This window comes from Helicoverpa armigera, chromosome 11 (genome assembly GCF_030705265.1).
Source record: "Helicoverpa armigera isolate CAAS_96S chromosome 11, ASM3070526v1, whole genome shotgun sequence".
Taxonomy (NCBI): Eukaryota; Metazoa; Arthropoda; class Insecta; order Lepidoptera; family Noctuidae; genus Helicoverpa; species Helicoverpa armigera.
This window is the reverse complement of record NC_087130.1, coordinates 3103244-3120779: the sequence shown is the minus strand read 5'-3', so window position 1 is coordinate 3120779 and position 17536 is coordinate 3103244. Positions and strand designations below refer to the sequence as shown.

At 35.3% G+C, this 17536-nt stretch overlaps 1 protein-coding gene across 5 annotated transcripts in view; it reads right to left on the bottom strand.

The window, feature by feature from the left end:
* Positions 1-17536, bottom strand: part of LOC110371991 (tyrosine-protein phosphatase Lar) — a 361770-nt gene that overhangs the window by 192394 nt on the left and 151840 nt on the right. For all 5 annotated transcript variants that reach the window (XM_064036779.1, XM_064036780.1, XM_064036782.1 and 2 more), the window contains exon 3: positions 10212-10320. In XM_064036779.1, the coding sequence (XP_063892849.1) occupies positions 10212-10320 (109 nt within the window). The remainder of the gene's footprint in view (positions 1-10211; positions 10321-17536) is intronic.

Below are 17536 nucleotides of genomic sequence, written 5' to 3'. Positions count from 1 at the left end.
ACGGTCATACCGCAGCATTGTGTGGTCGCTGCCAAGTTTGACCAGTGTGTATTGGCCTAATTTTCAGAGTTATTTTACTGGTTGAAAGACAACGAATTAGGGGTTGCGCGTATAAGATATGCATGAGTAATGTGTTTTCAAATAAAGTCGTATTGATTGTCACTTGAATACATACTAATATTGTAAATGCTACAGTAGTAGTTTCTATCCATAACGCTGTCTGTATATAGCTTCAACCGATTTATAAATGAAATGATGATTAATTATTTTATTTTAGACTACTTTTTATCGGGGAGTTAGAAGTAGTTCCATCGGGACTCTCTAGATAACATTTGATTGATATTCTTTAAAAGTAGTTTTTTACACATAAATAATTCTGCCACTTGCTAATAAAAGTCTAGAGTTTTTTGAACCAATGAACTAGCCAGATTAATTTTGAATTTGTACAAATGTTTCTATGTGCCTTTTTCAAATGGATGTGCATCGATATCAGTTAAAGCTTAATCGATGTTGAATGCTTTAGATTGACTATTGTTGAGCATTCAATTTGATACCATTCACTCTGGTATTCTATTGGAATTCGAAATTAGATTCGAAAAAAAAAATGGCTGCGAAACGTTTAGCTCTGGCAGCTCTCGAATATTCTTTAGTATGTAAACCTTCATGGTAATACAAAAGATGTTAAATATGTATATTTGTGTCCATTGTTTTCACTTTATTTTCAAAATAATTTGCACATTTTTGCTTCAGTATAAAACACAAAATTTGAATAAATAAACATTCGCTCGTGATTGTTTTCATTTCGATCAGGTTTCATGTTTTATCTGTGGTAATTCGGCAGCTCTTAACACCGTAATGTCAACTGAGACTCATTAACGGATTTTAATTGTCACATTCAATTTATATATCCGACTGTAGACGCGGTACAAAGTTTCACGTAAATTACTATTTGTTTGTCTACAATTGAAATGTTTCAATTCCATTCTGTTTATTGTGGTTATTTAATTTGTAAAATGGCGTGAATATGCATTGTATGTTTTGCATATGGCCCCAAAAATCACTCATTTTAAACTAACTTCCCAAAAAGAGGTTACTATATATTTTTTGTACTAGAGGGCGTGTCAAAGAAATATATTATCTATAAATCTATCATAAAAAATCAGTCGGCTAAAAAAGTGACACAAAATAAATTGCATATTTATCAATCTATTAAGTGTTAATGCTATTCAGTATTAATAAACATAGTCCTGTCAATCTGTCGCGGGATAAATGCTCTATTTAGCTCTGTAACGAGTGACGTTACTGACATTTAATTTTCCCCCACCCTCAACCAGATAATCTAATGGAAACAATATTGGAAAATACAAATTGATGAAAACTTTTTTTAGGAAAATATGCAGTTATAAAAAAGGGGAAATTTATGATGCTTGTACCATAAATCGCGTTGAAGAATTTCATTCCAAAAAGCCAGTACTAAACGAGAGTCCATTTAAACAAAAATAAATTTCGATTACAATTCCACAGGCCGTCATCAAATAAAACAGCCCCTGCTTAACTTTAATGCAACATGACGTAAACCGTACTTAATTTAAAATGAAAATAATAAAGTCCAAGCAATTCGTTCGGAAATAATGCTTGAGCGTCATGGCGTTTATTGTAAAAGGGATCGTTGCATGCACTCACTTTCGATCCAATAGTGTTTTAATGGTGATATAAAACGGTTGCTCATAGTTAATGGAATATTTTATATTTCCCATGATGAGGTCGATATTGTTTGTCTGAAGAGTTCCTTTTGAACTCAACGTGCAGTCTATTCAAATAACGACTCAGTTGTGGATGCAACGCATTAGCTTTAGATTTAAATTCTTCTTGCAATCTCGCAAGTAATTCCAAAGTTTTTGTTCACGTTGAATTAAAATCTTCTACTACCATTATAAGCTAAGCTAACGCATTTAAGTTTGAAAATGGAAGCACGCTATATGCCAGAGTGTTCCCAAGATAAACATCGAGACTCAAGTCTTTAACGTCCAAGATAAGACAGCCGCTTTCATACACACTCCTTTCCAAGTTCCATTAACTTTGGCAAGCAAAGGCGGCGTCTAAACTATGCATGTATCGTGTGTACATCTCTTTTCATCGCTTGCTGGCCACCGTTCACACTAGTTAACATTCCGCCGACCCGACTATAAGGGGATGAAAAAAGTCGACTCAAAGAGAACAGGTTTACCAACAGCACTCAAGATTCCATCTTTCAAAGGGGCGCGAATTCGATCTCTTTAATGTTCACCTTTTCAACTTCCAGCCTTTTCATAGCTGCCCCACAAAGTTCCGATATAAAAATTGAATACGAATATTTTTAATTGGAACACGGATGCAACGACAACAAACTTTGAGAATGGACCTAAAATTACAATATAGGTACATGCCTTATTAACATTACAAAGGAACCTTTCGAGTCGGGTCATTCTGTAACCCTATCGTCGTCCATTAGTTAGTGGCAGGTTAATAAGGTTCTTTGTTGTCGCCACTCGACGTTTTCACAATTTCGCCTTGAATGCAGCTTATCTCCGGGCTTGTTTGCTTACACCCTCCGTAAAAGACCCACCGTACTACGTCACTCGCCAATTTTTGTAGCGTTAGTTGGAAATTATAAACGCAAGCCGAGCTAGTCTTTGTGTGCTTTGATAAATTTATCTCTTGTTCCATGGATATTGTTTTTGCGTTCTTTTGAAAGGACGGAGCAAAGTGCATATAAATCTGTTATCAGAGTCAAAATCTCTACAGGAGCGTTTCTGTGTAGCCTTAAATTTTAAACAATGGAACCAAAACCTAAATGCATGAGTACCTATCTTTGGAATGCGAAATGACAATCATTTCAAAAAAATAATATCTACAATGCAATATCAAAAAGATGAAAGTGGCTAATGAAGCGTGAACCATATGACTCCAACATAAAGCAACTCAAGACGGTATACGTGTAGGTAATCGTTTATTGAAGCTAACATAATAGCAAGTTATCGTGAATTTTGTCGCTCAAAATTCTGGCTGAGCCTCTCACTAGTCGATTTAGGGGCGAAATGGGAAATTAATGGTACGGAAGTGAAATTCTTTGGATAAAGCGGAGACAATAGACTTAGACGGTCGTTTTAGAGCTCAACTAGAGATATTCAATACCATTACTAACGGTGAGAATGGGGGATATTTAAATTTTAATAATAAAATTTTATGTTTGTCAGTTTGTTAAAGTGGTTAAAGATCCTATTAATGAAATTCGTGAACTAGCAAAAACTGTAGACAACAACAACAATAGCAGGAAAGTAGAAAACTCGAGAATCCCGTGAATATGTAAAAGAGGCAAAATAATCAAAAAACATGAATAGGGAACATGGGGCAAAAGAACAATGAAATTGGACATCGGTGACACACAAAAGAATTCGCCGTGCATTCCACTCCAGGTGGACTACATACTTAAAGCGAACAATACAGTTGCAAATTATGTTAGTGTAGATGTTAATATGCTCACTAACATAAATAAACATGAGGTATTTGCTACAATAGAAGTAGCAAACATAAAACAACAGCTTCAAACTAACTTAGATCAAACAAAAGTTATGGAGACACCAATAACAAAACAGAGAGTGTAACTTCATAGCAATCCCATTATATTTATCAGCACAGCCGTTACCGAAACCACTATCAAATTCTAAACAATAGTAGCTGCAGGCAGCGGTCACGTGGCCCCCACAATGGCGGTACGATCGCCTGCAAAACGTTATTAAACTTAAATAGAAGGGACCACCGATGCAGAAACTTCCTATTACTTGGGATCGAAAGAAAATCTCTTATCAAAAGCGATTATTGGGCCGGGATTAATATCTAACTGTGTGCGGATAGGATGGGAATTTAGATCGGACGATAAAACCACCGTGGTCGGGAATTCTTTTGTTTTTTTTAGTTACGTGGACGGATCGATGTTAATGGAATGAAATTTAATTTTTAGATGACATTTTTGTGGATGATAACGTCTAAGGGATACGGTTTATTAAACTGGATTTTAATCATTTAGTATAGGTTTATTCATCATTATAATTGCCTCTGGAAATCACTTAGTTAACGTAAGAATTTAAGTACACAAAGACAAACCACGATTTCTAGATATAAAATGAACGAATACTGCCAGATAAAGTCACTCACGCCGTCTACGTAAAATCATCTTTAAACATTCGGCATATGAAAACTTCATTTCAGCCGAATCTAAAATCAATACCGTGGAAAGAATTCCATTTCAATGGAAATTCAATTCGGGCCATTCAACGGTGCACGCCGGGAAAACAATATTATTGGTAGACCGCACGAAGGCCTATCAGGCATTGAGAACTTCCACTATTGTCAAGTTCAAAATATTCGAAGTATTTGAGTAATTCATGAATGTAAGTAAACTTAAAGCTCATTAGTGTCTATAGACTTTCTTTTCTATTATTAAAACCTTCTTTTTTCATTCATAAACGATATGTTGGAAGTTATATAATCTCACCGCTTGAATAAGATTTACCTTTTAAGCAAAATTGTGTATTAGCTATTTTTACGTCTAAAATGTGATTTCTTCTACTGCTGTACTTCAGTTATTTATATACAAACTTTAAGCCAATAAATAACTCATTATTGACGATTTCCATTATCAAAATACAATAGATTTCGCTCAGAAATTATATTTGTTATCTCGAGGCGCATAGTTATCTCTCATTCATATTCATAAGTTGAAGGCCGCGAGCGTTTCTGAACGAACAAGGGTTACCAGATTTTAAATTTAATTATTCCATCAATAAGTTTCACTATTCGCTTCGAAAACTTGCTCTTTACTCTTATACAGTTTTGTGGAGATTGTGAATAAGCTGTGAGGGCTAATTTGCAGTTTATTAATTGAAGAGATCAATATAATTGGATGTCCCAAGGCAAATTATTTTTGGTTTATAAGATATGTAATCTAATATTCTTAGTTTTGCAGCTCCAAAAGAATCACATTGACGAAACGCATAGGTTCCGAAACTTCGTGTAAAGGTGTAGGTACTAAAATCAGATACATATAAAGTAATAACCTTCCAAACTCCATATGCCAGTTACAATATAATACAAGGCAAAATATAATCCTAACTAATATTATAAATGTGAAAGTAGCTCTGTCTGTCTGTCTGTCTTTTCTTCACGCCTAAACTACTAAACCGATTTGTGTGAAATTTGGTACAGACATAGTTTGGAACTTGAAAAAGGACATAGGATAGTTTTTATTTAAAAAAAAATAAAAATAAAAAATAAAATTTATTCCGGACATATAGCGCCATCTATTGGTCAAACCAAAAATATGCCGGAAGTCACTATTCTATGCGAACGAAGTCGCGGGCAAAAGCTAGTATTTAAATATGTTAGAAACTTATTACCAAGAATCCACGTACAGTTGGTACCCCTGAATGGTAACCGCATAATGTTTTGCGGCTTGAATAACCACTTATATTCAACGTTAGATAGCCCAAAATTTATTGTTAGAGAGAACATGAGACCTTAATTAATGGGTATTCTAAATCAAAGGGTTATATATCTACTGTATTATGTGATGCTATCTGGTAGGAAGATCTTATTACTACAGGCACATGTGGATACTTTTGTAAAAGTTAAATATACGATGTGTTAACGTAAGGGACATTTCGAAAATGAACAAAATTGAATTATATTTATAACTTTGTTTTCATACTATTTTTGAACTCGACACTAGTGGGCTAAAAAAAAATGTGATAAAAATAGAACATTTCAGCCCACACACAGAATAGATTCAACATAAAAAATAATTCAGCCAGTATTTCCATCCATCCACAAAAAAAAGGTTTAATACGCAACCAAAAAGGTCGAAAACACGATAAAAATTCCATGCAACACATCTCAATATGCACTCCGTTGTATGGCTTTATGTGAAGCTTTTCCCTTAAAACTGCAGCGATATTGAACGCCTAAAGGTGGCCTTTTGAACCATGCGTTACGACGCAGTGTCACTTAAGCCGCAACAGTGACGTTTTGGTGACTTTGGATATTCACGACTTACGCACAAAATTTCATACACTAGCCATTTTCCCGCGGTTTTCCGTGGGAAATACTGCCCGTACCGTGATAAAATATACTATGTTACTCGGGAAGAGTGCAGCTTTCCAACAGTGAACGAATTTTTCAAATCGGTTTTGTAGTTTCGAAGCCTTTAGGGTACAAACAAACAAATAATGTTTCCTCTTTATTATTTTAATATAGAAGATAGATAGTATAGATTAGTATAAAAGAACATCTATCGTCCCGATATTTTTCGGTCGCTCTGTCACAGCGTCACAGTCACGGCGCCACTCGCTCGCTTCGAAAGACCACCTTAAATCGGTGCAAAACGGAACGTCAAGTCCGCCAGATCGTCGAAGCTGTGACGTAGATATATTAGCATTTAGATTATGTCCTCCGGCAGTAGAGAACACGTGGTGTCGTCCATGCCTACCTCTGATTTGTCCGGCGAATGAACTTTGCGTTTAATGAAAATAGAAATTCCGGTGCAAACCGGCTATAAATGTTGAGTTTGACGGTAACGGGGTACCTGAGTCGTTTTGGTTTAATATTTCTAGGGATGGTATATTATTATCTTTGAGGGTGAATGGTTCAATTTTGTTGTTTTGGTGTGTATATTTTACTATCGAATTATGACTACAATACGTACTTTCACAGTTTTACAAAATAAAACGGGTTTATATTTTTTTATTTAACTAGGCGACCTTAAATTGAAAGTAAAAAAGGTAGGGGTAACACGCAAGTTAAGTTAAATGACTTCCTTATTTACGAATACCTTCAGAATTCACTTTAGAGAATTTCCTTACATACACTGCCGCTACATAACTTAGATAAAGAATTCGCATCCCAAATGAATTTCCGAAGAAATTCCATATCGCTTCTTTGTATTGTAGAATGTTATCTTGCCTTCCCTTAGGTTCGCATAAAAACTCGAATAAAGGTAGTGAAAGAGGTCTCATTTTTCTCAGCGATGACGTGACCTCGATACGTCTTTATCGATTGTTTCCCAATCGATCCCGAACACACATCCATTTTACATTATCACTTTTGCACAATATGACAGCTTCGTTCCCCGTTCCCTTGTGCATATTAAAATGCAAATCAAAGCCGGTAGCTGGCGTCGTCGCATATTCCCGATTTTTTCCCTCCACAAATCGATTCGACATTCGTAATCGAGATAGACGCGAATAGTCACGTCTGTAATATATTTTTGGGGTGTCGTAAAGACATCTAATACGAAATCTTTTTTACTTATTCCAATATGTGCAAAAGTAAAACATTTTCCTTTTACGATTGTAATAAAATTCATAATCGAGAATTAATGTTGGTTGGAGGTGCGGCAAGGAAGTGTTGTTTTCTTTTTGTTTGGCGCCATCGTATTTTAAGTAAGGTAGGCGTGGCATTGAGGCGGGTTGTAACGACAGGGTGCCATCTGACGTCACAAGCCGTCACCTTTTGTCAATTTTAGAGCATCTTAAGATCTGCGCGACGCAACGACCGGCGACGCTATTCGCTGACGTCATTTGACACTCTTTGATAAACGCGCTTTAAAATATTTTAATAGAAGACGCATACTTTTAATCTTTAGTGAAACAACGGTGGTTTCGTATTTCGATTAACGCTACAAGTTTTGATTAATTCTCATCATTTTACTGGGCTCTTAGTTATGCTTAATTTAGATCGTTAAACTAATGTACAGTTCCTAGCAAAACCCAATAATCATTTTGTGCCAATAACATTGGATGTTTGACATTTAAATTGTACATCAAAATTAAGTTTAGTCCTGCATGAAAACTAAGATGCAAACCCTAATGAACGCGTCATCAATTTGATTTCAAATAATTGACTAACTCACTACATCATATTTTGATGAATATATTTGATATTGTCGTCATCGCACTTAATGTTTCTCGTTAATTTTAAGGTAAGCAACATTTAAAGCATATGACTAAAATCATATTTTTAAAGGACTTTAAAGAAATCTTTTACGATCCTAATCAAATCACTTGAAAAGATTAAAGGTAGAATTTTTAATTCTACCTTTAATGTCTATTGGTCTATTGATCGTCATACATTAAAAGGCCTGTGGATCTGCCAAAAGACAGCAGTCATTTGTTTTTCTTCACATATAAACTGACTGTTATGTAACACTGGCCACCAAAACATCCACCACATGCGAACAAGAATACTTCATCAGGCCAAGGCTTAAAAAAGTATAATTTGGGCTCCTATCATGTACTAGGGTTCATTAATTGCGCCGTAGGTTCGCCTGTAGTCATTTTATCGCGGGCCCAGCCGTCGCTAGCTATGCAAACGATCCCTACCGAGTGTCAGTAATGTCGGTATTATAACAATTTAAGACGTAAAACAACAATAAGTGTGTCTAATATCTTTATATTTTCGTCGGTTTGCGTAACGAGGTCCGTTCGACCCAAATTGTGGGTGCGTTTGTGGATGCGTAGGATTTTTATGTTGATATTCGGAACATCCTTGGTGCTTGTTTTGTAAGGGATACATCAATAATGAAAGTTGGGTTTTCATCGCAGATTTAATGAACAGTATTTTATTTTCATCTCAAAACTTTGCTGGATGAAAAAAAAGCCTGAATCAACTAGATTAGGTGTAGTTACTTATGTTGGAATACTACTTAAATTCAGTAGTTCTCATATGGACCTACTAAGTAAGAATGATAAGCGCCTGCGTACTCGTTGATTGAAAAGTATCATACTAAACACTTACCAAAAATATACATCACACCGCACATCCTATGCCTCATCCCACGCATCCATTCCAATAAAATCGAATAGCCTTACATATTTCATATACAGGGCGACTTTTTTCCTTCTTATTGTATGCACACACTGGCTATATTTCCCCGACTTTGCGACACGTCACGGGTAGACACGACACGCATACTAAGTACGTACGGAACCCGACAAAACGTGTCGCCAACAACAGTTTACTACAGCCGTTTTATTTTCCACCATAAAAACGTTTTAGGTACCATTTTCATGAAGCACTGCGACATAATTATGCGGTTGGGATAGACCCGAAAGGATGCGATTTTTAGTCGGGTTTTTAATGTTAATGTGGATTCAGGCTGTATACTAATGTCTGTATATTAGTCTTATTTTATATAACTCTTATTAGCTACTTAGAATTTTGTGAGTAACCTTTTACCTAATACCCACAGAAATATTTTTTTCAATAGTTTTTTCTATCATGGCTTGGCTTGGATACTTCCTATATTCCGTGAATACAAAAATTGCATTTCTAATCAATAATTACTTATTAAATTACAAAATATATTGTAATGATATATCCTCAAAGGTACTATTATGATACCTACATATCATCACCTAATAATACTATAGACTCACTATTTAAAATCCAGAGTACATGAACTTTGATTATCATAGTCATTTTATTTAATTACACTCGGTGAAAAAAAAATCGGGACAGAAATTAACATTATAGGCACGCGACGAACATCGTTATTTCTGTGAAATATTCATTGGAACTGTTATTAGCTTATTATGACCGCTGTTAACGTTATAATAGAATTCTATGCCGTTATTTCGTCAGTTCATTTTTACAATTTCATACTTAAATAACTTAAATTACCATGCGAGTAATCTAGACCCTCATTTGTTGGTGAATTGTTTAGATATTGACATTTTTGGGACTTTTCCAATATGGCGGTTTGAAGAAGAAAAAATATCGATAAAATGTGTGTTTTTATGTTATCGATATTTCAGATCGTCTTTGATTTTAAGTTTGAGCAAATGTGTCTAATAAGTAAATAATGTATATTATGCCAAATTATATGCTGAAGTTTGACAATGAGCAATCCTTTAAGTGTGGATTCGATTTAGATAGTAATTACAGCTATAAATATAACTCCTTTAAACAAGGATCTTCTAATGACCAGTACTTATTAGTATCCAATAGTTTGAGTTTCTAGGAGGATAATAATTTGTACAGAAAATGAACTTCTAAACGTTTTGAACTCTAGATGCTAAAGAATTTCCAGTCCAATATGGATAAGTCCTGTTTAAATGTAATGTGATTACAGAAACAAATGAGCGTCCAGACAGATTTAAAAAAGGAATGCAACTCACCAGCAGCATCGACTTGACAGTTGAGGAAGAGGAGGTAGGCGAGCAGTAGAGCGACGGTGCGGTGGAGCGCACAGCGCCGCTCTCGCATCTTACCGGCGCCGGGCCGCGCCTGCGCCAACACACACGTCACTACGTCGCCCCGCCCCCAACATAACCGCGCGGCGCCCGCGCAAACCCACCCACCAAAACAGCGCACACAACGCGCCAAAACCTTACTTACGCCTTACATATACACATCACAACCAGTTTTGCCACTTAACATTAACATAACCTACAATAATTGATATAATTTGTTTTAATTTATCACAAAAATACGACAACCGCTTCGATGATTCAAAAATTTTCAAAATTTTATTTTTAAGATTAAAACTAGAGAGTTTTTTAAAACACGTAGACAACGACGAGGATTTTTTTTTGGAATACACTATATTTACAATGGTATTATTTTTTTGCTATAATGTCAGGGAGAGACGTTCGTTTAGGTTTAATTGGCTTCACTGCGCGAGAACATTATAGGAAGCACAGTTTGGTTGTTATGGAGTTCAACCATATTCCATTGTTCACACTGTTTCGGTCTTCTCAACTGGACGTGGGGAGGTCACTACACTGGCGCGTCCGCCTTTCACAATAGACACTAGAACTTTTCTCAATCAAACACATTTTTTAGTGTTTAGTCGTGAAGTCATGTGCTTCGGCCGCTTAGCATTCCACCTGTAAACAGATGGGGTGATGTCAGGAGTCAGCGTGACTCAGGAGGATTCTCATGCTGACTCACAACATTCTTGTCGAATTGGAATGCGCACCCTTCAATATTAGCTAAACGAATTCATCGGGGACCGATACGCCGAAATTCTTTCTCGCATCTGATTTTGCTCGTAGGCAAATCACGTTCTAATACAAATATTTTTTTATGAAGCATACAGCGTAAAATCAAATACGTATGCAATGTCACGATTCAAGTACTAAGATCAAAACCTACATAAAACCTAAGGTAGTAAAAACGCAAATTATTTTCCGGCTATCCAACCCACCCAGTTAGATCTCTAGACAAAATACTTTATTTTCATGACGAATTAGGGTATTATCCGATTTACCTACATTATCATAAGAAGAGACCAAACAAATAAAAACAAAACACTGCCTACCTCAAAACCCATAACACAAAAGGTAAGAATAACATAACGCAGAGAACAGACCTTAAATCCAATCCCACATTATATATTTTTGTCCCGAAACAAAACACGGCTAAAGCTAACAAAAGCAGAATACAAACAGAGGGTATATCTGCAAATAAATGTCAAATCCTAATTCATTCGCGGTCACGTGCATTAAATCCCGCTGTTTGAATATTCGGCCCAAATATGACGGTTCAACTGTAATAGAATGGCCCAAGCATCTGTAGACACAATTAAATGTTCCCAGAAGGTTGAATACCAAATACATTATCTTTATTAAATTTTATCTGTACTGGCATCGTAACTTTTGTAGTATTAATCATAGTATTTTTTGTGTTAATACAATTTGTTTCTGTTTGACAATTTCGAGTAGATTACTTTGGTATAAACAAAGAAAAACATGTCTGACATACTTTCGTTATAATGAAGAGTGGAAGCGTGCGATGACGTGGGTGTATTAATAAACGTTCTTCGGCCTTTCATAATAAAGGCCTTATTATTATTGTGATGAATTACTTTGGCTCTAGATAGGAAGGAACTTTTATTAAGATTGGAAAACGAGACCTATTTTATACCTTTAACAAAGCCTATCTATAAATAACTAAATAAAACGATAAAGTTCCCAAAATTGGCAACAATTTTAAAGCTTCACTGTCAAAGAGATTTCAATTTCAACGTCAAAATTCAGGAAGAGAAATTTCAAAATCATAAGATTGGACTCCATATATTTTAAAGACGATATACATATAAAAATTGAGCATAACTCACGGATTCCAATAACCGAGACAAATTCTCAGCTTGTATGAGAAGGAGAGATGTATCATGTCGTAAGTTAGAAAGAGATAGATGTGTTGGAGACATGGAGAACAAAATGACTAGCAGAGATGTCAAAACACAAAATCTCGTAAGAAACTAGCTCGCCTAAATGCAAGTGTTCGGGGGAAGAGGAACGTTACTATCTCTGTAATCAAACGCCTTCTATGGAACCCATACCCTATTATTTCCAAAATAAAATCACCATTCAATCAATACCAATCTTTGACAGATTGGTTTTAATTTGACAAGACACCCAAACACTTCGTTAGTTCTAGCAACTGAGCTCACTTGACCTACAACAACGCGCCTGACCTACCTTATAGCATCTCCGCTATCGTTCCTTTCTCTGTGACTAGAGCTAAATATTCTATGATATAGAGTGGGACGCAGTTTGCAGAACTTATAAGTTCCAATAAGAGTGGACCAGGTGCGACCGTTGATGCCACGAATAGAGCTATTTGCATAGACTCTCTGAAATTGGTTTGGTGATGTAACTCTTAGTTATTATTAGTTATAGTGTCTAGCCAGATGGTTGTAGAAATCTAACGAGAATTTAGAGCTGAAATTAGTAAAATTTTGGGATTTAATTTTCGTTTTATTATTTTCAACGATTTAAAAGTGCAGTTGAATCTGCTTAATTAGTTTATTTATCCTATTTACAAAACAGTACAGTTTTCAGTAATGCAAACATTTAATAAAATATAACAGTGTTTATGAATCGAATGAACAGGATATCACTAAAATTAAACAAACCAGCACCAACCAGAAATTACAAAAGAGAATTGTAAACATCATAGATTTTGTAAACTGGTTTATAGATACCGATAATTTTACACCTCCTCTATCCATTTTCATTCCTAACATAAGCCTATAGAAGCCAGTTTCAGCGAACAGATTAATGAAACGCAACGAACTTGCAAATCTGAAACAATAGGCGTTGTGCCGTTAAAATTTAACTACGCTGAAGTTAGCCGCTTATACGTCAAGCGGTCTGAGCGAACGTCAAATTGGTTACGATGGATCAACGTGGGAGTGTTATGATGGCAATTTCATAGTTTGAATCTGTTAATTTTAAGGCTTCTATTTATTGAAGAGATAGATTAGTTAGTGTAGTTGATAGTTCGCTTATTAGGTGTTTTTAATACCTTTATGTATTCCTTAAAGGTTTTAAAGCACAGTTTTTTTCAAGGAAAGTGCCGCGTGCTTCAATTTCATTCATAAAATAATGTGTAAAAAAGTGAGTTAGTTGTCAATGTATTATTTCTTAGCTACGAATATGGACTTTTAGATAGTAAATCTTTGCATAATTCAATACGGTTAAATTCAATAACGATTCTCGATACTAGAATCGAACCCCAAAGACCACACAAGCACTCACATTTCTGACCTACAAACCAACGACCTCAAACTCATAACCAAATAACCTTAACCCTATAGGAAACGCCATTAAATCCGTCACCGTTCCTAATCTCAATCTTCGTTATCAAATCTGAGATATCTTAATTAAAGTGTCGTGAACACGGAGTATGGAAATATGAGCAGAGATTCCATAATGCAGGTAGGTCAAGCCTTCTTCTAGGTCAAATTCGTACGGTGGACATGACCAAAAGGAGTAAACTAACGAGGCGTTCGTTCTTCGAGACATCTGACAACGATTTTTGGTATTACAAAAAATGGGCGGGTCAAAAGAAGGCGTATAAGGGCGGAGACAATAACGTGCCTCGTTGACCGCACACCCGCATTTTGGTGTACGTATGGTGGTCGTACGTTATGGTATCTCTGCTAGTCATTTTGTTCTCCATGGTAGACAGATACGTAGAAACATACATACTTATAGTGAAGGAAAGTCTTAGGCAATAATCATCTATCATGCCAGCATACGGAAACGTTTAATCAAGGGCCAATCTTAATTAACTGACTAACGAGCTAATTTGCTAACTGTGATGACTGGGAAGGGGGTAGTTTTTTTTTTAAAGTTGGTGTTGATGGGGTTAAATAGTTTTGTTTATAGAGGTTTCTAAGTTGACAATGAGACGTTGTGTTGAGTGATCGGGAAGTTGTTAAGAATATTTGGGCTTGACTTAGAATAAGTCAGACAAAAATTAGACAAATTGAACAGGGATTGAGAAAATCATGTTAAACGTGGCTTAGTTAACTTTGAAAAGAATCTATGCAGATTAATAGATTAATTATAATTTTCCCTTTGAACTGAAACTTACATATAATTATGTGATTTTAATTCACACTTACATACAATCTCAGCAACACAATAAACACCTAAATCGATATGGCAAGGAAACGTGATAATGACGTGCAAACAGAAGGTTCTAGAACAAATAGCTGGCTGTCAGCGGCGCGGCTAATCCGTCTCGCTGTCGGCATTACGCGCGAATATGCGAACACTGATGCTTTGAGATTTGAATGTCACGTGTAAATGTATGAAAGTATATCAATGATTGTAAAGATAAACGTAAATAGATAATACTAATAAGAATAAAAAAGTCATTTTTTTTTTAATAAAAAATGAAAATTCTATTTTTTTTTTCATACAGAATTTATGATTTTAAGACGTGAAAAAATTAAAAGTCAAAAGTGACAAAAGTTTATAACATTGACCTAGCATATTCTTCTAGATTAAACAATAAGTCCACGTTATCTCTATTCCTAGCTATTTTCATTCTGTAACCAAGTATATCTTTCTTTATCTCCTTTTACGACCAATACCGTAAATGAACAACAACTATTTAAAAAAAAAATAATAATTATAAACGGTAATAATTATAAATGTTTTGAACGGTAGGTTTAAACCAATCAATATTAAACCATCCATAATAATCACTAATCGCTCACAAGTGCGTAACGTCGATAAACGTAATACCACTAATGATTTCACTGCGCTCTGATAGCCCTCGAAGCCTCCGCATTCAAGAGGCAAACCTTCCCTCTATGCTGTTTAGATAAATTGTGCTGCAATAGGAATATAATATCCTCATTTATATGTGAATTAAATAGATTTTAAAACATAAATTGAGGGTATATTCTTTTTGCTAGATAATCCCTACCTGTCTGTCTGTTACGCTTTCACGTCTAAAGCACTGAACTGATTTTAATAAAATTTGGTGCAGAGATAGAGTTGACGTTGAGAAAGAACATAGGATAGTTAGTTTTTATCCCGGACGTTTGAAGAATTCTCTTGGAAACGCGATATAACCGAACTTTACGCGGGCGAAGCCGCTGGCGGAACCTAGTTTATAAATATTTTTTTTGTATTTTCAGTAGTGAATCTTAGGACTTTTGTATTGCATGTTCTTGTAAATACGTGTAACAGTTAAGTAAGTCAAATTATAACATCATAAAAATGGGGAATTTAATAGCCAAGCTAAACGAACAAATACGTAAAGATTTATCTAATTTTAAATTATAATAAAATATACCTAATCTTATTTATTTGATAAAACCTCATAAATATGTTAAAAATGCCCGACATCTGTTGAACGATTTCTCCAACAAATACAGTACAATACGAGTGTGTAAACACCCAAGAATCGTCAAGTCATGTCCTACGCGCACGCTACGACTCGTAGCACTCGTAGCAACTAGTTCGTAGCACCGTAGCGTTTGCAGACAACGAACTAACAAGCAATGCAGTTTTTGTTCGGTGAAAAGCCGACATTGAAATAAGTAGTTTTGGTTTAAACTAGAATTCTGTTGTAATGTAGAATTATTTTGAAACTTGTTGTTGCTAATGAGGATATGTATTGTGGTTAATTTGCACAGCAAAAAGTTTTTCACACAAATTGAGGTAGCTGTTGATTTTTCAGACAGCATTTTAGTTGAAACTTTCATTTAAAGCATAATACAACAAAGCCAAAACATGCTGATCGAAAATCCCTATTTCACGGGCAGCCATTAACGTCATAACATTTGCCTAAAATATAACATTAATTCAGCTTTATTTCCATAGTGTTTAATTTTACGAGCGCCAGTTATCGCTTGTACCGCGAATCCGACAGAGTACGATGATTCGATGACGTGGCGTGATCTCACTGCTGAATCACCGATTGATTTACGAGTATGCCCATTTAGACTGTGCGCTCGAGCGGGTGCACTGTGGGCAATACCTGCTTTGTGTGGGTAATAGTAATTTCGGTGATGTATTTTGTTTATTGCGAATTATAGTTGCAACAGCTCATGATTTTTGCAATAAAAACGCTGGTATAAATGTACCTACCGCAAAATAAAAAAGGAGAGAAAACTCGGGTTAATGTTATAGTATTAAATTAGAAGATACATATTTAAATTACAAAACATTACCTACCGGACATTGTAAAGGCGTACAAGATAGCTGAGTCGTGTCCTCTACCCACGCACACACTCGTACATTATTTGTCTAAACCTGGGCCGTAATGAATTACTTGAAAGACTACTTTGTAGGTTTAATGATGTTCAAAGGTATAACGTTTCAAAAGCTTCCCGGAGAAAAACAATGAACGAGGATCGAGCTAATTTACCAAAACATTACCGTTCCACCGAAGTTAATGTTCAATTTAATTATCTTGGTCAATAAGTTAGGGTTCGTTTAAATCCTAATAAATTTTCGCCATTCAAACATCGCTCCATTCATACCCTAAATGATGAGATCCATTCCAACAATTGTACACAAAAGATATAATTTTTCCACCACAAAATATTCAAGCCCTAAATTTTGTAATAGCATTTATCTAGTCACCGAATAATTGTCGGAAAATTCTCGTTTAAAGCCGAAAATGAACGAACAAAACCCGGCTTCCATTTATTTAGATTTACAAACGAAAAAAGAGGAGTCGTCGGCGAAATAATTACACGGCAAAATTAAAAAAAAAAGAATATCTAGCGACATCGCTAAAGCTGCACGATACAAAGTTTAAGCAATCTTTTTTTTTTTGTTTTTGAAAAGTTTTTTTCTACGTCAACTGTTTTGTAAAGCAGTGTGCACTGTGTTTTGTAGTTGGAACAAAGTAGCCATGAGCAAAATGTTACGTGTCGCGTCCTCAGCACTTTGTTTTTCATTTGTAAACTATATAAATGTTAAGTTGGAAAAGCATTTGTTTGCGTTTCCCCCGTGTTTACATTTCACTTTTAAAAAGTTTAAGTACACATTTTAACCATCCTATTTTATTTGATTAAAATTATTCTAATTACAAAGACTTTACATCAAAAACCTGAGCTCTAAATTCATTCTTCCAGGATTGATTTCACTTCCACCGTACTTTTATTGAAAACAAATTATTATAAATTATGCATGACAGCGATCGTAGGCGTTGTATTTCTAATAGACTCGCTTAACTCGCAAAT